The 22,619-nt window shown below is 36.5% G+C and overlaps 1 protein-coding gene across 1 annotated transcript in view; it reads left to right on the top strand.

The window, feature by feature from the left end:
* The window catches only part of lars2 (leucyl-tRNA synthetase 2, mitochondrial), a 47,553-nt gene extending 35,985 nt beyond the window's left edge, over nt 1–11,568 (top strand). Inside the window, exons 14-21 of the mRNA XM_030158787.1 lie at nt 1,727–1,864; nt 1,947–2,050; nt 4,392–4,571; nt 5,550–5,719; nt 6,596–6,673; nt 7,089–7,200; nt 9,066–9,190; nt 11,227–11,568. Of these exons, the coding sequence (XP_030014647.1) occupies nt 1,727–1,864; nt 1,947–2,050; nt 4,392–4,571; nt 5,550–5,719; nt 6,596–6,673; nt 7,089–7,200; nt 9,066–9,190; nt 11,227–11,406 (1,087 nt within the window). The 3' untranslated portion in view covers nt 11,407–11,568. The remainder of the gene's footprint in view (nt 1–1,726; nt 1,865–1,946; nt 2,051–4,391; nt 4,572–5,549; nt 5,720–6,595; nt 6,674–7,088; nt 7,201–9,065; nt 9,191–11,226) is intronic.
* The last annotated feature ends 11,051 nt before the right edge of the window (nt 11,569–22,619 follow it).

Below are 22,619 nucleotides of genomic sequence, written 5' to 3'. Positions count from 1 at the left end.
CACACTGTCATGCTCACAAATTTGCCTGAAAGTTGCGTTTCCTGTCAACGAAGATTACGGAGGCCTGGCTGTCACCTGCTGGGGTGCTGGTGATACCCTGAGCTTAACAAAAGAGATTAATTTCCCACTGCCCTGACCTAGCTGTAAAGCTGCTTTAAAAGCGAGGGGGGATGCTCTCCCCATCACTTTTCTTAGCTGGACAGATTATGGCACAACAGAAAAAGCAATTACACTATTTGTGCATTTCAGTTGCCCTGCTGAGTTGGCCTGATGCCAACAAACAGGCTAAATTATTTTCAGCCCTCTGAGTTCATAACTTTTCCTCCTGGTTCAATTATCCCCGGACACCATCAGCCAAAGAGGGAGGGTTCGAGGCGAAGAGCTGTGGATGAGAGTAATGGCTTGGTGTGAAAGGTGACACACAGAGATAGCAGTCTGGCCTAAAAAACATCATTAGGCGAAATACCTGCTTCTGCTGTGAACATCATGTCAGAGAGAGAGGTTTCAGGATGCTACTGTTTGCTTCATCCCTCAATCTTTGTGTATCAGATTGAGCCTGCCCCCTAGAGGATGTGTGTGTTCATATCTAACAACACACATTTAAGATGAAAACCTGCTCCGAGCAAAGACATTGTAATGAAAGTGCAGGTAGTCGGCTTTGCTGATGGCACTTTCTGCAAACCTCCTTTGTGACTTAGCCGGTCAAAGTGATCAGGGCGATTATATTTGGTGTTTAAACATCTGGTTGGAGGAAAAATTGGTTGCACCTCATTTAGAAAGTTCACCTCCAGAGATTAGAGAGTATTTTTAACACAATTCAGCTGTTTCACTTTGTCTGTAGGTTAATTATCATATAAACTTTATAGTTAATTTGCTGAACATCACTGACTTTTTTAACCTTTTCTTTATGAATGAGAAGAGTTACACCAACTACAGTGGACAGCCTAGGAAGGAGGAAATGCTATTTTTATAGACCCATGCATCATTCTGAATGTGTCATATGTACAAAAGGAAGTTCATATACTACATACGTTCCGAATTTTGTTAAAATTTTCAATCTTTTAGTGGTTCAAACAAGTAGGAAGTTAAGTGAAATCAAGGAGTCAAATATATTCCATTATTAAATGCAAAATTCTATTTCATTGTCATCACAAAATGTTGAATATAAGCTGTTGAAGTGTTTAAAAAATACTCTTGTAGGTGTAAGCATTGTGAAAAATATCACTCCACATTTTCTGTTAATGGAAGCAGTAGCAGACGGTATCTTGAAATGAATCAAAGACGTTAGAAAAGGTAGCATTAACAGCAAAAATCCTGCGCTTTAACAAAGATGAGAGATGATTTCCAGATTAGTCCAAGGAAGGAAAAAAGATGTCACAGCAGTCCACATGGTGTTTCATTAGTCATGTCGGAAAAATGCTGGGCAAAAAAATCAGTAGTGCTGCAAGAAGATCTATTAAAATCTTGTCGTCTAAAGCATCACTTGATGGAATAATGAAGCTTGACAGTTAATTAGGATTAGGATTAGCCTTTATTGTCTCCCTTAGGAGAATTTGTCTTGGGTAAAAGAGAACATGGGCAACACTGCAGCACACACAATCTCCACATATGCATGCACAGTCAAACTACAGTTAACATTCAGTAATGCACAGAAATCCATAAGAAACATATAAATCAAGAGTTGTACATAGCCCTACTTTAAAAACTTAACTTATTTCTTGTCCAGGCCTTTTGAGCGCCACCTAGCGGATCACTGGCTGCCTGTGGACGTCTACATCGGAGGGAAGGAGCATGCGGTCATGCACTTGTACTACGCTCGCTTCCTCTGCCACTTCTGCAGAGATCAGGGTCTTGTGGATCACAGGTGGAACACAGTGCTGTATCTGTTCTTGCTATTAATGTGCATTCATATGCGCATGTTTATTAATCACCACCGTCACTTTCAGGGAACCTTTTCGAAAGCTGCTGGTCCAGGGTCTGATCAAGGGCCAGACTTTCAAATTGGCAGACAGTGGACAGTACCTGAAGAAAGAAGAAATAGACTTCACAGGTACTCACTTCCTAGATCTGCAGTGTATTTGTATATGTCATGGCTTTGACAGTCTCTCTACATGAAGGTGTGCAAGAGAAAATGGCTCAAAAAGTCATAAGAAGTTCTTACCACATGTCTCCTTTTGACAGTAGCATGTTGTGACACTGACATGGCACCTCATCCCTTTTGCGCTCAAAGTAATCCTTTTTTGTTTTGTGCTTTATTGCTTTTCCCAAGTGAATGACAAAGTTAACCAGCAATTCTTAATAGAAGCCACATCACAAGAAATCCTTTGGCCTAAGAAGTCTCTTTCAATTAGCTTCATGCCTGGGGATTTTCGTAGCTTCTTTCTATTGCTTGGTAACAAGATGAACTGGAGATACTGGTGGCTGACAGATACAAAGAAGCCAGTTGATCCTTTTGCTGTGGAGTCGGATTAACTGGCTCCTACATATTTTTCTGGAGTGTAGCTAATCATACACACTGCAATGACCTTCCAGACTGTCTTTCAAGATAATGCGTTTCAGTTAGAATTTCTCCCGTTTTTACTGAAAAGCTTAGACAGCTGCCACTGAAATGTAAAAATAGCAGGTATTATAGTGTGCAATTAGTAACGTTCACTGGTCATTTGTTGCTACCCATGAACTCCATTTCTAAGATAACAGTATTATGCACACTGTTGCTGCTGTGGACAGGCACAGAGGCACTCGGCAGGGAGCATAATGATTTTTGCAGAAAATTCAGCTTGAGTCTTCTACATAGAAATCAATCTACAGACTATTGTTATCGATGCAAGAAACTGAGACAGTCAGGGATGGTGCTTATGTTTAAAGGTTTTATTATTAGTGCTTTATTTTACCAAGTAAAATCAACTGAGAACAGCTTGTCAATGTGTTGAAATCTGTTGATAACTGATTCTAAATAAAAAAAAGATATTAATACAAATGCATTCTTCAGATACAACCAGACTTTGAAATTGAGATTTAGCTTGAGATTGGAAATTTAACCTTTCACCTTCCAACCTGGTATGACCTTCTGACCTGCAGATCTAAGAATACATTTTCCCCTGAACCATCTTTGGTTCTTCTTTGCAAAGAAGAAGGTGAGGTGTATCCTATCAGCTAGCTACTAAGCCTCTATGACCTTTTGGCCAGTTTGAGCCTTTGAACTTAGGGAGATGCCACAGAAGCCCTCTGGCAGCCAAAAATGTGAAATGAGAAGTCCTTCATCTCAAGTGTTTTAAATATCCTCAATTTAGCATTCTGACTGAGGACACATTATGCCTCAGACGCTGACTGTGTTTGCAAGTTGTTTCCATGGCTAACAAAAATTAATATTCTACACACTATTCTTCTTTGTAGACATGTATCCTTTGATTAAAAAAAATGCTCCACTGGTGGCAGATGTTCCAATGTGTGAACTCGGCCGCTCTTGTGCTACATATTGAAAAGGTCACTGTTGGTATCTTTTCATCCTCATCTACTCATAATGTGTAACAGTATATTTGTTTCTTCTTCCAATCAGAGATGTTTGTCTCTACTTCAGTTGACCATATACAGGGGCTTTGGGTTTCGATCTGCAATACAACATGCAAATTAGATGCAGTATAGATGTCTAGAGAATCCTCACAAAACAAAAATAACGTAACCCTGAAATATTGCTTGCCTCACCAGGGCTGTTGGTAAGGCGGGTTACAATGGTATTCTTGGTGTTGATATATTTTGCTATCTTCCATGCTAATAATCACCAAACGGCAGGACAGTTTTAGCAAGCTTTATTGCCAGCAGCTCAGGACAACGACACTGCTCACACTTCACTATGGACATAACTCTCGTGTCACGCCAAAACAAGTCATACCACAAACAATAGGCAGGAACCAAAATATTAAGAAAGGCAAGAAGAAACATTATAAAAGCATATATAATATAAAGTGACTAAATAATTAATAAAATAATATGTAAATTACAACATAAACAAATGTCAAAATAATAAACAAAAATTAATAATTTGGAAATAAAATAATATTCAAATTAAATGTTACAATAATAACAGCATATCCAACGTGTTTTTATCGCAAAATTCTCCTTTTGGAAAAAACAAACAGCCAAATTGAGAATATCTAAACAGAGTGTGCTGTTTACATTACACAACAAATTCAGAAAATTGTCATATACATAATAGTGTGTGTGTAAATAAAGTCAATGGCTTGAAATGCCTATAATCAGTAAAGTAACATTAATTAGGTGATTGCTGCTTTTGTCTTAGTTGTTGTCTGTGCTTGGTGAGCTGAAGACAAATGTCCATTCCAGTGGACGATAAAGACCTGTTTAAAGACCTGTTTCCATCCCGTCTCTTGCAGGTAATGAGCCAGTGGCACTGAACGGTGGTCGTCTTGAGGTGACGTTTGAGAAAATGAGCAAATCCAAGCATAACGGGCTGGATCCCCAAGAGGTGGTGCAGCAGTACGGTGTGGACACAGTACGACTTTATATCCTTTACGCTGCGCCGCCTGAACAGGATATCCTCTGGAACGTCAAGAGTGAGTCAACACCATTTATGATGTACAAGTTATTATCAGACCCTATAAAGTTGGTTAGTGTTGTCTGTATTGTACCTTGATTTTTTCGTTATTATTCCAATAATCATTACAGTTATGAAGTAGTTCTCCAAAAGAACTCTGTAAGAAACATCCCTAATATAAAATATGTTTAAAAAATATATATATACTATAACATATACCAAAACATATCTAAATTATCTTGTATTAACTAAAAGAGTCTGCCAGTGGGGTAAGCAACTTTTGGCTTCTTCAAACTAGAATAAAAGTCTAGACACTGGAAGACCAGAAAGGATCTAGAGGACTAAAAAGCAGGTTGTGCTAAAAAAATGGTAAAATGAGAGTACTTTTCCAATGCAGAACATGACTGACATGATTATTTTTCTTTTAAGAAAAAAATGAGACTAATTTCAAAGAACAAGACTGTTTTTCTTTCATGAAATTACTTTTTTTATTGTGTGTTTTCTGAAACTTGTGTTTTCTAGGACACCACTCTGTAAAAATGACAAACCCAATTTATGCATGAATAAATAACCTGAGCATTTTTACCCTCGTTTCTGAATCCCGTTATAAGATTATCTTGAATATGTAAACCAACGATCAATGAGATATACTGTAAGTTCTGTTAAAATCACAGTTTTGCTTAGTGTACATTATACAGAAGTGTACCCATACAGAATTAATAGTGAGACCAAATAAAAGCACTTAGGTGAAACTCACAGGCTGTTGATTTTATTACCTCTCATCAGTAAAATAACATCTACACCTTAAGTACTCTAGGAAAAAGACAAAGGTGAACTGATACAAATCTTAAATTAACGACTATGAATGAAATTATGCAAATATTTTTAGTGACTCTCCTGTGGACCGTCTGTGGGTCACAGCCCAGACTGTCATAATGAATGCCTTACAATATGCTTATTATAGTCTTGTTTTATTTGTTTTTGTGAACCACCTCAGCGGACGCCCTCCCTGGCGTTCTACGGTGGCAGTCTCGACTCTGGCAGCTTGTGACGAAGCTGAGGGGAGCTCGGCAACTTGGTGACTTTCCCAACCCCTCCCTGCTGAAGAAGAAGGAGCTGACAGAGACCAAGAGGATCTGGCAGAACAAGAACTATGCTATTAAAGAGGTAGAAAAATGAAATACTATCTGTAATCTGAAATAAAAAGCTGGTGGGATATATGCAACAGTTCTTACCAGTAGGGGTCAGTAATAAACCCACTTCTAAATTAAAAATTTTCAGTGTAAGAAGTTCTACTTTAGGGGAAATGATTTACCCCATTAAATCTCTCACCACTGCCTTTTTTGATTTAACTTCTTTACATGTTCAGTCATTTGTGGTTTTTCAAGTGCAACATTAATGTGTTTATATTATATTAAATTGTGATTTTTAATTTGGTCCAACGTGATTCCACAATCCAGTCGAACATAGTTGTCACCTACAGCCTTTCAATCCAGTGTTGAACATCCTTCCGAAACCTGAAACCCCCAGAGTAAAGAGTAAGAGAAGAAGGGGATGGAAATTGATTTTAAATCCACTCTCGGTCTCCTTTCACACTTTATAAATAGCCTCCATTGGCTGCCAGGTTTGATTCTGTCCCTCCAGCCCTCAGGACCGGCCCTTTAAAGGACCTCAGGCTGTTTGCCCTAAGCCCCCTGAAGCCAAGGCTGGTCTTTGATCTATCCCTCAGAAAAGCCTCAGTGATCGACCTCCTCCTCCCCAAGGCCTTTCCCAAATGGGTTCTGCTTTCCAGAAGGCTAAACAGGGGAATGCTGACATGCTGTGTGCTTTCAGCGGGTACACATGAACCTCCTCTGCCGGGCTTGTCATTGTTTTGTAATAATTCCGCAGAGGCAGAAAATATTCCATGACACTGTCGGCCTGCCTGGAAATGTCTGTTCATCCAGTGACAAAAGCACATGTTATAAGATGAACTTGAATGTAAAGCCACAGATTTATGGGTTTTAACTCTCACCTGTTGTGTTCTGTTGGTGATATTTGCAGGTAACTACTCACTTCACCGAGGATTTCCTTTTCAACGCTGCCATGTCTCGTCTGATGGGCCTCACCAATACACTGAGTGTAAGAGTCTTCACTGACAACTAATAATGCGGTGGTGGAGAAAAGTTTTTGGACACCATGCATTTGTAATATATTACATGGTGAAACACTCTTAAGTCATTCATCTCTGCTAAGTAGTGTTCCATTCACTAAACCCACGTGTTTCCTTCTACACGTGAACTGTTACATCGAGGTCAAAACTGGATGTTTCAGCCGGAGAATGGCCCTTGAAACACATTCAGTGTACTTATCCTTACAAAAAAAAATATCATTTGCATTTGTTTTGTGTCTGTTTAATGCAGAAATACAAAAAAAAAAATTTCCAGTAATATTTCATGAGATCGTGTCCGAAAGGTTTTTGCCACTACTGTATAAATGCTCCTTTTTCCTCACTGCACAGCCCAAATACTTATCCTCATTGTGTTTGTGTGTCCAGAGTGCAACAGTCCGAGTGGTGCAGCACAGTTTGGAGTTTGAGGAAGCTCTGGCTGCTCTAATTATGATGACAGCACCCATGGCTCCTCATCTGGCTTCTGAACTTTGGGCAGGTTGGTGACATGACAACTATTTATTTATGGTTTATTTAACAGGGTCAGATAGAGTTTACATACAGTAGATAAACAGGAAACAGCAATCTGATGCAAGTACCACAGTGTTTAGAACAAACGGTCATTTTCAACACCTGTCTCTAGAAGGGTTTTTATCAGGCTAAAAATGTGAGGTAAGAAGAAAACAAACAGACAACAGTAAATACTATTAAAATAAATAAAACTGAATGCAGCAAGATACAGAAAAGGTGCACATTTTTAGACATTACGCATAAAAATCATACACGAGCACGGGTTTTTTGTTCAATTATAAAGGATTTAGCAGTTCTCTTAAAAGTGGTGAAGTTTTACATGTTTTACAGAATGGACCTTAACATTTGCCACATCAGGCTTAAGTAATGTCTTAATTATTGACTAAGATGATCGGGAGTAAATCCATTTTACCTACAGGCTAATTCTACACATGGTCACAGAACTTAAAATGTTGCATTTACTTTGGTCCAACTTGTTCAAGGACTCATGTTCATGCGTACTTGCACTGATTATAAACTATTTGCCTGGAGGAAAAGTTAATTTTTCCTGAGAATGTGACAAACCTGGAGGCAACACAGCTTGTACATAGTGTAATAGTGTATATTATTAAAGTTTTAATGTCTTAAGTTCAGTCTCAGTATATTAATGGAATCAAGTCAATGTGAATACAATTTCATACTGACAATGGTACTTAAAAACACGATACAATGCAAAATATATATATTATAGTGTCACTATACAAAACATTTGTGACAAAAGTGTGTGGTAAGAGAGCATTTGTAAGATCTTTAAGAGGAAGTTGCTTCAGATAAGCATAATTTTGACACTGCTGGTTATCTGTTTCTGATGATGCATAATCCACAGGAAGTGAGTAAATAAAATGCAACACAGTGTTTTTTTTTCATCAGAATTCCTGTTAAATGTCATGAACAAATCTGGAGTAGAGTTTATAGTTTACCTGAGGTGCATTCAGAGTAAAACAAAACTGAAAGCAATACAAAGAGGTCTTGACCCGTGGAAGAAAACAAACAATAGATGGGATCTAGCGTCACTTTTCCTCATGTAGGAGCTTACCCTCATGCTGACTTGTAGGACATCCCCTAATTGTTGACGACATATACACAAACATCTTGCCCAGCTGAGAGGTCCCAGAGAAGCATATTGTCCAGCTGATAGCCTCAGTCACGGGACTTGACAGATGAACTCTGAACAGGAAGAGGTGTACTTTAGTTTTAAGAGGAGCCTCTCAGATATTTTATAGTTTGGAAATGTTCATTAGTTTTTATTTTCACGTTGTCAATAAATTTTGGTTTTGATTTCAGTTTAGCTTTTCATTACTATGATGATCTGTAAATGGGGGATGGCAGAAACAGTCATATCAAATATTTTTTACTGTCATGACTTTAACAGTAATTTAGTCTTAGTTTTCATTAATTGTAATAAATTTTGTTTGCGCTCACACGCTGTCTGTAGTTTTTAAAGCAACATAAACAGGACATAGAATTCAAGTGCATGTGGCCTTTGCTACACTCCGTCACGTTGCACTTTTCACTCTCGCTTGTTGTTTGTAACGTACACACAGTGCAGGATAGAGGAAGTTCACATCCTTCCTTTGTGCCCCCAGTGGGATGTGCACCAGAACCAGTGCAGGGGTTGAAGGGGCAGCCATGCTGTTGTTTCACCCTTGATCAAGATAGTTTATTCTGAGTAATAGTAAAATAAATAAATAAATAGAAGACAGCACAAGAGTTTCATTCATTTTAACCGTAACACTAGAGAGTGTTTTGTTGATGCAGTAGCAGATAATGTCAGTCTTGCTCTTTGTCTTCCAGGTCTTTGCCAAGTGAAAAACCCTGTCAGCCCACTCCTACGGGGAGGAGATGTCCTCCAGCAGCCCTGGCCCACTGTGGACCCTGAGTACCTGGAGGCTCCTGACTTTGTGGAGCTATCTGTGCTGGTAGGCTAACATTCACATGATCACAAACTCTGCCTCTCCTCTTCGTGCACAAAGATGTACTTTACTCTTCGGTCTTTTGGCCTTTTTTCGTTTTGCCTAGTGGCCAAAATTCTGCTACACTCCTGTTTATGGAACTCTGAACATGAACAAAAGAGAACGGTGGTAAAGGAAAGGGAATTGTTTCATCGGATTTCTTTGAATTTTTGGTTTTGAAGATGAAAGGTTTTCACTTGACAGCAACAGCAGCACATAATGTAGTTAATTATTTATTCATAACTTTATTAAATAAGTATATGCCCACACATTTCCCCTTTGCGTCTTGTAGCATATTCACTCAAACTTGCCACTCTTAAACCCAAAGTCTTAGATCCATGATTACATTCATAGTCTGTAATTTTCAGGAGAGCCTATGATTAGGCTGTGTATGTGCATGTCTGCACGTGTGTGTATGTGTCTTGATGTCAAGTGGTGTGCTTTAAGCCAAACAGACAAGTGGGTCAATAATTAAAAGCCAGGAACAACGCTACTGCTCACTGTTACTCCCTCACTCTCATTTCTTGTGTCTTTTTTTTGCCCATGAGTTCAATCACAGAAATAGTGAAAGCTCTGAGCTTGGCTCTGCACGTCATCATCAAGAATGAATGTGTGTGTTTGTCTCTGTGTGCAGTTTTATAGACATACAAACAGAATATCAAGCTGTGATAGGGTGGTTTAGACGTAGGCATCGCACATGCTAATGCTGGCAGTGATGTAAACAAATGCACACATGAACACACACACACAACCACCTGAATCAGTTCACAGATAAAAGCTGAACTACTTTGATCTGACAGGTTTTTTTTTTCTAGCAGGTTGTATCTCCAGAGAAACCCCCTCTAATCCACTTACACACATGATCTGTGAAGACCACAAACACCATCAGCTGACTAACAGCACCCATCTTTCACTAATTGGGTCCTGCATTTATACTTTATATGATAGAATAGAATAGAATAGCCTTTATTGTCATTGTGCAAAAAGCAAACAATGAAACTGGATGATGAGGAAGATGATGATAAGGAAGAAATTGAATAAACCACATGTACTGTGTATTTATTATATTCATTTCCTTTTCGACGTACATTTGCCTTGTCTGCTATTTAACACCTTTTTGTTTCTTCATGTTTTCCGTATTTCTACTCTTATATATATATATATATATATGTGTGTGTGTGTGTATATATATATATATATATATATATATATATATATATATATGTATATATGTATATATATATATATATATATATATATGTATATATATATATATATATATATATATATATATATATATATATGTATATATATATATATATATATGTATATATATATATATATATATATATATATATATATATATATATATATATATATATATATATATATATACATATATATATATATGTCATTAGTCCTACACACCCATTCTCATCTAACACACAAACAGATACAAACACACCAGTGCATACAGTACATATATTTGATCTCCCAGCGCTCAGTGATGACGGTGTTGGTTTTACTTCAGACTGAGCGTTGTGTTGTGGTCTTCCTCGGCCCTGTGGAATATAACCTCACTACCTCTGGCCTCTAATCACGTACTTGGATTTGTCCCAGGGAGGCCAAGGCTGAGAGGCCTCAGACCCTGACACACATACACACACAAGCATACATGTACATAAACACACGCACAGACCATTAATTTTCAGCCACTTCCAGAGACATGATCGCTCACTGGAACTCTACACATTCACTATGCGCTCACATAACTCCTAAACATACAAGCTCTAGTGCCCTTCCCATACGTACCACAAACTTGTGTTTTAAGGTTTTACTGTAACATGTGGAGGCAGAGGCTTCTATTATGGGACTTTAATGCCAGTACAAGAATATAAGTGCAGCTGGAATGGGCAGCACTTGTGTCATCTACAGAGGAGGAATGGGCAGCAGTGAGGAGAAACGGGCAATACTATTCATTTGTGTCATTGTTTTGCCCTCAGATAAACAACAAGGCCTGTGGGACAGTGACGGTGTCTGTGCAGGAGTCCAAAGAATTAGATCTGGTGCAGAAGCTGGTCCTGGAGAGCCCGCTTGGACAGAAACTTCTCAGGGAGCGGAGCATCAAGAGAGCCATCCTCTCTCCCAGAACTGCACTTATCAATTTCCTCGTAGATGAATGATGTTGGGACTTGTTTTTGTGAATGTGTCAGTCAGTGAGTCTTTTTATGTCATGAGTCATAACTGGGGTAGATGATAAAGGATGTTTTACTGTCATAAATGAAATGTAAATATGTTTAAAGACATTTTATTTATATTTTCCAGTTTTTAATAAAAGATTCAAGTTCCTGTGGTTTTTCCTTTCTTCTCTGTCTTTCTTTTTTGTTTGGGAGATGTAGCTCTTCACACTGTGACATCATCCTTTCATTTAATCAAACCCTTTTGTCAATCACACATCAGCCCAGATACCACTTAAGATCCCACATTTCTCTGGTAACACCATTTTGAGCATCACACCCTTGAACACAACCCCACACCACTGTCTACCATGTGCCTGTCTGCTCAGTGTCTTGTCTGAGTCACACCCTCTAGATCCATCCTTATCAGTGTTTTTCACTGACTGTGTTTGCCACTTTTAGCTGCACAGCCCCTCACACCACTGCTGTTTGGCTACTGGATCTGCAACCATGCTCTGTGAATCATAGCAACTTCTAAGAAATTGTTTTTAACCTTTATGTAGCCAGGAAGGTCTTGTTTAGGATACAAAATCTGTTCTAGAGCAGGGGTGTCAAGCCCATTTCATTTCAGGGGCCACACAGCCTAATATGATCTCAAGTGGGCTGGACCAGTAAAATAATAACAGTGAAATTACATTATGAAACTGTTTGCATGTACAAACTATCCTAACTATCATAATATCTAAAAAAAAAAAGAAAGTGCAATTTTAACAATGTTAATGTCTCAGCTCATTGTTTACACATGTGCATTACAACTTACAGATGACAGAATGTACGAATGCAGTTACAGGCATAATAATATTGCACTTATATATCTTAAGACATTTCATGTTCATATTTGTTTGAGTTATTCAAATTTTTTGTGAGAATAGTTTGTAAATGCAAACATTTTCATAGAATTGTACTTTTTTTTTTTTTTACACAATTTTTTTTTTTTTTTAAATCAAATTGTTATTATTTATTAATTATTAATCACAGTCATATTTATTTACCAGTCCCATCCACTTGAGATTGAATTGGGCTGTATGTGGCCTGGGTTGAAATGATTTTGACACCTTTGGCTGTTAATATCTTCAGTATAATTTTTGCTGGATTTGACCCTTTGGCGGACTGCTTTTGGGCCACAGACTGTACGCTTGACACCCCTGTTCTAGAGGGTCCTGGTCAAAATGGCAGTGTAGACATAAAAAGCTATTTCTAATATAAAACACATATAACAATTAAAAGCACAGATGTTAAAAGAATGTAAAAAAACACATGGGCCATGGCAGTCATACCCATAAACAATACCCCCTCAGGTCCGTGATGATGTAAATTATGATTCCTGCTTTAAAGGTGTTCAAAGAGAGGACTATTTCAAGTGTAGGAACTTCAGAAAGACTGTTGGAAGTCCTTCAGCTGACTAATGTGGTCGAGAGTTCTCAGCTCACCACCACATCACTGTGTTCATTGTTGTCGTCTCTTTCACAGCTACCCATCCCTATTTATCAACTCGGCCTCAACATTGGTCCAATGTGACTCAGGCATTAGAACTGTCCTGGCAGAGGACACTGAAATGGATCTGTTGGACTGCTCACTGGCCTCTTTAAAGCCTGTGTGAGTCAGCGTTTATTTGATATGAACACACAGTTGTACCTATGACTTTCAGCGGCAACATAATCTAAGATTTTTGATAGCCAGATAAGTAAAGTCGTGTTGTCTCGGCTGGTATCAGTGTGAGAAAAAGGAGGAAAATGTGAAGGGAACGGTATAATGTGTGAGTTTTGCACAGTCAGTGTCACTACAAGGAAGTCTGTTTATATTTTTAGCATAAAAAAGCCAGCTTATGACCTATTAAACCTGACTAGAGCTTATACTGTGAGTAACTGTGGGTTTTATTTCTAGACAGAAACAAAACAGAGCATTCCTTTCTGATCCCCATAACCTCTTTTCAATATTTCTGTTCTCTATCTCTGACCATCAGGTGACAGGAAAAGACTCACAGGAAAGACAGAATAACAGGAAGAGAAATCACAAATGTATTGTGTCAGACTGTGCAAATCTCAACCAGATGCTGTCACAGCAAAAAGCAGAGAGCATAAAGAATTGTAAGAAATTAATAAGCATATGCTATTTATCTTCTATCAGCTGATGTTTGCATGCACCATGTTTTCTCTCATACGTTCAGACTGATGACCTAATACTTGTGATGGCTTTTCCTTTTTTTAATGATATTGCCACAATTCTTTCAACACCTTCCTTTTCCCTTTCCTCATCATCACCACCACCGCCGCCTAATCCACACATCTGAACTTGACCCAATCTGAACAATGAGCCACTATGTCACTGAAAAGCACATCCATTTTTAGGTGGGTCAGATATGTCAGTCGAAGTCCTCCCAGGCTAAAGTTAGAATAAATAGATAAGTGTATTATTTCTGAACACAGTTGTTGACAAAATGAAGTCTGAACTGCACTGATGAATTTCTTCTAATAATTAATTTTGTCACCGACATCCCCTGGAGTAATTTAACACTTTTTCCTCAGCTCTACAGTTTCCATGACGACTAGAATTATTGAATAGGCAACAGTATTCCTCTGTGACTCACTTTCTCTTTACAGCACAGCCATATTTCTCCCTTACACATGAAATGTACAGCACAAGATGTATTTAATGAGTTTAAAAAAAAAAAAATCACTCCCCTTCCTTTTAGACAAACTCTGCCGGTGGGAAAAAAAAATGGGTGGGGTGCAGAGAGCGGACTCAGTCACCCTCCATTGCACTGGTTTAGTCCCTGGACTGGGCTGTGTATCCTCACAGGGGGACTCGGTAATGCCACAGCTCATTATCTCAGGCTGACCTCAGGACCGGTAATTTGGTCGTCTGAGGATATTTTTCATCTGAGCTCAGAATATACACAGATTTTCACTTGTCCTTTAATTGTTCTGAGGATAAGGTTAAAACTGACGTGTACATGCAACTCAATTATTTATTTACATCACCATAGTAACTGATACTCACACAGATGTTGCATATTTTTTGCAAGGGGTCTGTTTCTGTTACATAGTCCTCACTGTATGATGTGTTCTGTGTCATATAAATATGTGGATTATTATTTTCTAATCCATTCTTCTTTGTAAAACCTTGCTGCACTCTATTGCATAAAAACAAACAAACATTAAATCTATCTTTCCAAACACTCTGTGGCTGTCGCAGCATTATCAGTTACTGACAAAAACAACGTCTCGGAAAACATTGCTGATGTTTTATTTTCTTTTTGCCACCAAACAGAATTTTTCTCTCCATTTACTGGGTGTTAATGACTTCATTAGGTCATTAACAGATCTGGTGAAACCAAATGATCTCAGGTTTTCCAAAACTCCAATAGTGTGGAAAGACATGTGTTTTTTTATTAATCAATCAAATAGAATAGATTTGCAACCAAAAAAGAGATTTGAGAGCAAAAGACAACGATTGGCAATAAAAAAAAAAGAGAATTTTGCTTATAAATCAGTCCTCTTTGCTTGCAAGATAAAAACTTTTGCTAGAAAATCAGTCCTCTTTGCTTGTAAAACTGTTACCACATCTTTAAATTCAGACGTGGAAGAAAAAGTCAGATTGTAATCACTTAACCCTTTATCGGGCCAGAGACTATTTTTGGTTATTTCCTTAAACATTAAAAATGGGGCCTATCCCATGCCTCAGTGAAGTCCAGAAGCATGTTGGTTTTTATAACATTGTACAGTGATTCAGAGAGATTCTATGGACATTTTGAAGCTGTAAATAGTGAATATGAGTAATTTTTTGTCCATTTATGACCTTACAACAATTGTTTTATTGCATGTGTTTACTTTTTAGCAAGTGCTGCTCAGATGTTTTAAGGCAAAAGGTGGTAGATAACAATGTATAATAATGCACTAAGGTTGAAATTTTAAATTTCAGAGTATTTCAATGAGTGCCCTATAAAGGATTAAAAGTGTAATCCTAAATCAAAGTGTAACTTGAGTAAAAATATGAATGCATTATAAAGATAACTGTTGTAAAGGCCTGCTGACTATACCAACACATATGCATTAATCCTGTCCTGCCTATCCAATAAAACATTGTCAACTTGTGGACACATTTGTTCTCCATTGGATAAATTCATAATGTAGAAAGGCATTATTAAAAGTGGCTTTTAACTATTTGTCATACGATGAAATGGAGTAAATGGTTCAATATTAACTCTGTAATGTGATAGAGCTAAAGCATAGGTGGATCTACAGGAGGGCAAAAAACTTGTAAAACTATGACAAAACTATGTCCACAAGCTTCTCAAAGCATTGACACAAACAATAAAATTGACCCAAAGAACACAACTGTTATTTGTAGTAGAATATATTTTGATCACTGGTCTTATTCCTGTTGTGGATTAACCCTTTCGTGCATGAATTATGATAGCCTTAATAAAGTTTTTTTTTTTTCCCTGAGTGTTTTTATTCCTCTAGGCATTAAAATAACAATGCGACTGACATTTTTTTAAAACCTATTTTTTACAGAGATGCAAAAATGTCCATTTAGCTGTACACCATGCATTTAATTTTTGAAGCGAAGAAACGTCTTTACTGATATACTGTGTGAAAACTATGAAATAAAAACATTTTTAATGCTGCTAATCTGATGTTTTCTCACATTTTAATATGCTCTAATACTGATCATTACTCACTCCATGGAGATAATATACAAAAAAAAAGAAAACTTTTTGTTTAAGCCATAAAAACCCAGTGCTACTTTTGTCATCATTTTGTTTAAAAAAACTGTTAATTACAGTCTAATAACAACAACAAGCAATTGATTTATACTCAGACATGTTAGTGCAGATCAAGTTTATGAAGAACGGCGAAGTTACAGAAATTATATGAACTGCAATGTTTAGGATGATGCATGAGTGTCCACTGTGTTGGAAGATATGGAACTAAAATAACAAAATCCATGAATAGAACAGCTGTAAAATATCTGTCCACTATAGTGACCACTGTGCACGAAAGGGTTAAGAACACTTGCGTTTATACAAGGCATGATATAACAATGAATAGTATAATAGTGTTTTATGGATCTTTTGTTGAGGCAATTTACATATCTGTGGGGGGTGCCACATAATGTGCCGTCGTCTAAAGACCTCTTGCCATTCCTTTGCTACTCCAAATAAAATTCTCTAGATCTGCCAATCAGTAAAAGAATGAAAAGCATAAAATGGAAAAGGTACTTTCACCCATAAAGACCCAAATATCCACCGTCGACCAAAAGCATCTACTCATCTGACATGTTTAATACCTGTCGATCCACTAATCCTATTAATGCATGTAAATAATTGGAGCAAAATACAGTTCATCATCTTTTCATGGTCATCGAATATGACCCATTTGGTTGTTCATAGGCGCTGTAGTCACCATGGAAACACCGTCATCCTCTATAAACATCAATTCACCTGTAAAACCCATGGAGATGGATCTATGACAGTAGATGGAGATACTTGGTTTATGTTCAGTTAATGATACATTTTGCTGAAAAAGTCAGCTTTTTTCAGTTTTGTCTGTTTCTGATATAAAGACTGTTGAATTTACTCTGAGCTTTTTTTTGGAACATCTACATGATAAGTACATTAAATATAGGCAAATACATGATTTTCACTGAAAAAACACAAAATACAGAGGATAATATTACAATAAATGTTGATAAATTACTTAAGAAAGATCAAATATAGAAGAAAAATTCACTTGGGAACTGCCACTAAAGTCACACTGGGTCTTTATGGGTTAAATTTGTTCATAAGCACACACTCAAAACTACTTCTACTACTGATAGTGAATGAGTCTGACTACAAAATATTTCAGATATTGCATGACTGATTCTGTATCAGGCACTCTTTTTTCAGTATGACATCAGAATCGGCCTACCGTTGCTTCACTGTAACAGAAACTTCACTTTGATGACTTACGCAAATGATGACTTCCTGTTTAAGTTCTAATTTAAGATGAGGCGGTTTGCTTGTACTGTGTAAAGCCACGCTCTAAGGAGTTGTCTTACAGTTAGAGCCACCCTCAGATATTCTAAGGCGTATGTGTGAGAGGGAAGTCATTCAGTGTGGTTACTAGAGGTTGTGGTAAACATACAGATGGCCGTTCCTTTTACAACCACTGGCTTCATGGTTGAATATTTAGTCTCAATCAGGACATCAACAAAAGGTGAGGAGGGGTGTTTTCCATTCACGGCATGATTTTGTCCCATTGTCCCCCCGTCTCTGTCTCACATATTCCACCCAAGGTCGGAACACAATGTGGAGAGGGTCACAGCGTGCACGTCCTGCGTGTGTTTTTCATGGTCAGGAATGTGTGACGTCACTCAACCAAAACAGGGCACAGGGCCTACAAATAGTCCACCAAATGAAACAGGCCATATAAACCAGTTATTATGGGGTTTATTGAACTTATATTTGACATTTTAGTGGATGTCAATTTTGTGTTAATGACTTTATTTGGCCATTTAACAGATCTGGTGAAACCAAATGATCTCAAGTTTTCCAAGACTCTCATAGCTGCGGTAAAACTATTATCACTTCTTACTTCTAGTACTCAAATCATAATCACGTAAAAGTTTAGTCCTGAATCAAAGTATTACTTGAGTAGAAATATGGATTGATTATGGATTATTAAGATAGCTGCTGTCAAGACCCTACACCAGTGGTTCCCAACCTTTTTTGGCTTGTGACCCCATTTTAACATCACAAATTTCTGGTGACCCCAGGCATTCAAAACGGAGACTTTTTTTTTTTGCTGAAATTAATTTGTTTTTGATCATGTATTATTTTACTCTACTATGTTGCAAATAAAAGTTAATTTTAGACACATTTAGTCTATATAATGTACATTATTATGGACAGAGGCAGAAAAGCCAGGTGTAGATTACTGCACAAAGTGAGAATTTCATTTTCCTTGGTCAGGATATGTACAGTCAGTCCAGCTTGGATTTACAAGGCTGACAATTAATACTGAACAAACAATAACTCAAACTGTGAATAATGAAAGAGCTGCAGCATCTGAAACCGACCACAATGAACATTTGAAAGATAAACAGAACCACAGTGCTTCAGTTTCAGCTTCACAGTTTATCATGTCTTTTATGTATTGGGATTGTCTCTGTCAACTCAGCATATACTTTGTATTAGTAAGGATTTTTTTTTGTATTTTTAACAATTACTAGAAATTTCAGGCAACCCCATTTGAATTCCAGGTAACCCCATGTTGGGTCCCGACCCCAAGGTTGAAAAACACTGCCCTACACCTATATAGTACAATAAAAAGGTTAGAAAATGTACTGTGAGTGAGTCCTTTTGCCCATTTTCCCAGAGCACTTAGAACTTTCAAAATCTAGCAGTCACTTACACTTTACTGCATGTTATAATACTGCAAAAACAGCTTCTTCTCCAGATTCTAGTACAAGTATGAGTGAAATTACTGTCATGACCCAATAAAGTCTTTAAAGTGCAATATATCTGGTTTCAGAAACCATTGGAATTTTTCCAATTGCACAAACAGTGAAAGAGTTACAGCCATCCAAACTGCATATGCATAGGGTGTGTCAGCAATGACACCTCAGGTTTTAAAGAGTTAAGTATAGTAAGGCATTACTATATATATTTTTGGAAAGAATGGCATAACCATCTGTCATGCAATGCAGTGGAGTAAAAAGTTCTGCACTAACTCTGTAATGTAATGGAGGAAAAGCAGGGGTGGATCTAAAAACAAACCACTTCTATATCTGTAAGCTTCAGAGAGCATTGACACAAAGACATTGACCAAAAGTGATTTGAAAAGGGCTTCATTCTTCTACTCCACTGCATCTAAATCACCACATTTTTTTTAATGTATCAAAAGATTTATTTGCAGTGGATTGTATTTTGAACAGTGGTCTTCATCCTGTTGTGCATTTAGAATGTCCACAATCATCTAGTTGTTTTTTGTTTTGTTTTTTTATTTAGCCACAGCTCTAATCAACTGTAAGGCTTTAATGTCTTATATTATGACACCAGTTGGACTTTAATTCTCTTTACCCAGTATGAATTGCGATAATCCTTAACCCATGAAACCACCCTGATTTAATCCACTACAAGAGACAGATTAGTTCAAGTAAGAAATAATTAAAGTCTTAACTTATTTACACTCACAGCCATTGTTGCACCATGTAAATGGTTTGTTGCTCATTTACCTCATATGTATTGCATGCACAGACATGCTTGGAAAATAAATAAATAAATACATTTGTGGAGGAATTAAAAATGTTTGAGTTTTGTCTTGATAGAGGATATGATATAATAATAAATAGTGTAAAAGTATTTTGTGGATCTTTTGAATCATTTTACATATCTATGGGGACTTCTGTGTCAGGTGCAAGGCAATTGCAAAAAAAATATGATTAAATAAATAAATAAATAATTGCATTATGTTGTGTAAAAGCTGACTGTGTTTTTATGTATGTAGAGTTTGTTTTCTTCTTATTTTACTTTTCTTATATTTTTTTTAAATTTACATCTTGTATTCATAGTTTACTACTGAGACAACATCTATCAACTCAGAATTCCTTGTATGTATTTACGTACTTGGCAAATAAAGATGACTCAGATTCTGATATTATTATACTGTATATACTTTTTTTTTTCTTGTGTGCTCCTTGTCTTTTTTTGTTTTGTACTATTGGCTTCAGGTACAAAAATACATTTCATTGTGCATTGTGCTATGTATAACTGTATATAACAACCCTGTCTAATGGTATATGTCTCATCCTTAGATTATTATTATTATTATTATTATTATTATTATTATTATTATTATTATTATTATTATTATTATTATAGCACAACTTTTATTTCTAGGGGATGTCAATTGAAACCATCTATCTAATCCACAGGTGTCAAACATGCGGCCCAGGGGCCAAATCCAGCCCGCCAAAGGGTTCCAGTCCGGCCCTTGGGAGGAAGTTGTGAAATGCAAAATTACACTAAGATATGAACAATCGTTTTAGTTCAGGTTCCACATTCAGACCAATTCAATCTCAAGTGGGTCAGACCAGTAAAATACTATCATAATAACCTATAAACAATGACAACTCCAAATTTGTCTCTTTGGAAATGTAAATATTTTCATGTATTTACATTAAAACAAAATATAATTTCGCAAAAAATGTGAATAACCTGAACAATTATGAACAACCTGAAATGTTTTAAGAGAAGTTAAGTACAATACTAACAAGATTCTGCATGTTACTAAATGTTTTGTGTATTTGTAGATCCACTGTGATCTGTAAGTTCTAATGTACATGTGTAAATGATAAACTGAGGCTGAATATTGTAAAAATTACACTTATTTTTTCAGTTTGTTCATGTTATTCACATCTTTTGAAAGGATAGTTTGTAGATGTAAACCTTTTCATATTGTAATTTTTTTTTTTTTTCGCTCTAAAACATAGAGAAAAGTTTAGAGTTGACATTATTTATATATTATTATGTTATTATTTTACTGGTTTGGCCCACTTCAGATCAAATTTAGCTGAATATGGCCCCTGAACTAAAATGAGTTTGACACTCCTGTTCTTGATTGTTAATATCTTCAGTGTAATTTTTGCATTTCACAAATTCATCCCACACTCTCAAAAATAGAGGTACCAGCTTGTACTTAAAATGGTACAAATGCTTGTCGCTGGAGGTGTACTTTTTTGAATGACATTTCTGTACCCTTTCAAAATGGTCCATTTTTGTACCTTAAGTACTTTACATAGAAAGAAAACTCTCGTATAGTTGATAATGCTATGATGTTTAAAGTTTGAACCAGTGGCCTAATTGAGAAAAAAAAAAAAAAAAAAAAAAACGGCATAGGCAAGCTACGACATCAAGACATGGAGGTGTGAATGAAAACTTGATAAAACAGAGATTATGGCAATAATCAGAGGTTCTAATAAGCTAAATAAATTATTAGGCTATTGTCATTGAGCTAACTGGGCTATTAAATTAAAACACAAATTATTATTAAATATAATATAGAGTAATTACAGTATGATATATAATAAATAATGTGCTAAGCCTAATGTTTTAACTATAATTACGCCTACTGTTCAGTTCTCCTAGCCTATAGCCTATTCTCATGGTCTACACACATTTTTTAATGCTGCAGGGTACCTTATAGTACAAATTTGTACTTTACAGAACTTTGGACCCTTTTTCATAGTCTAAAGGTGCAATCCTGGCCTCCTAAAGACCAATATTGTACTTTGACAGAACATTTTTTAAAAATATACTTATAGGTACATAAATGTTCTGATCTCGTACCTCTATTTTTGAGAGTGTAAAACAAAGAGAAAAATTTGAAGTTTTCATTATTTATAGGTTATTATGATAGTATTTTACTGGTCTGACCCACTTTAGATTGAATTGACCTAAAATCATTTTAACATCCTAGATTGTTAATATCTTCAGTGTAATTTTTGCATTTCACAAATTCATGCCAGGGACCAGATTGGACCCTTCGTTGGGCCGGCTTTGGCCCACGGGCCGCATGTTTGACACCTGCGATTTAGTCTATTTTAACCCTTTCATGCATAATGGTCACTACAGTGGACAGTTTTTCTCCAGCTGTTCTCTTATATATTCATGGGTTTTGTTGTTTTAGTTCCATATCAACCAATATAGAGGACTCTTACGCATCATCTCAAACACTGCAATTCATACAATTATTGTAACTTTGCTGCTCTTGATAAACCTGATCTGCAGTAACATGTTTTAGTGTAAATAGACTAATTAGACTGTCATTAACAGTTTTCTGAAACAAATTATTATTATTATTATTATTATTATTATTATTATTATTATTATTATTATTATTATTATTTTTGCATAACCTCCTGAGACCCAGCAATACATTTTGTCCTCTGTAGGGGACAACAGTTTGACAGTTTAACTTAAAAAATACTGTCCATTGCAAAGGACATTCCATTAAAAAAAATCAATCAATAAATAAAAATAATTTTTTAAATGTATCTGAAAAAACTGTTGCATTATGCAGTTTCCAATCAAGACATTTTTTTTCTGTAAAAAAGATCAAGTTGTCAATTTCCTGGGTCTCAGAGGATATTATCGTCATGAAATGAGTAAT

The sequence above is a fragment of the Sphaeramia orbicularis genome, chromosome 16 (genome assembly GCF_902148855.1).
Source record: "Sphaeramia orbicularis chromosome 16, fSphaOr1.1, whole genome shotgun sequence".
In the NCBI taxonomy this organism is placed as follows: Eukaryota; Metazoa; Chordata; class Actinopteri; order Kurtiformes; family Apogonidae; genus Sphaeramia; species Sphaeramia orbicularis.
The sequence above is the reverse complement of the archived record's forward strand: the minus strand, read 5'-3'. Positions and strand labels throughout refer to the sequence as shown.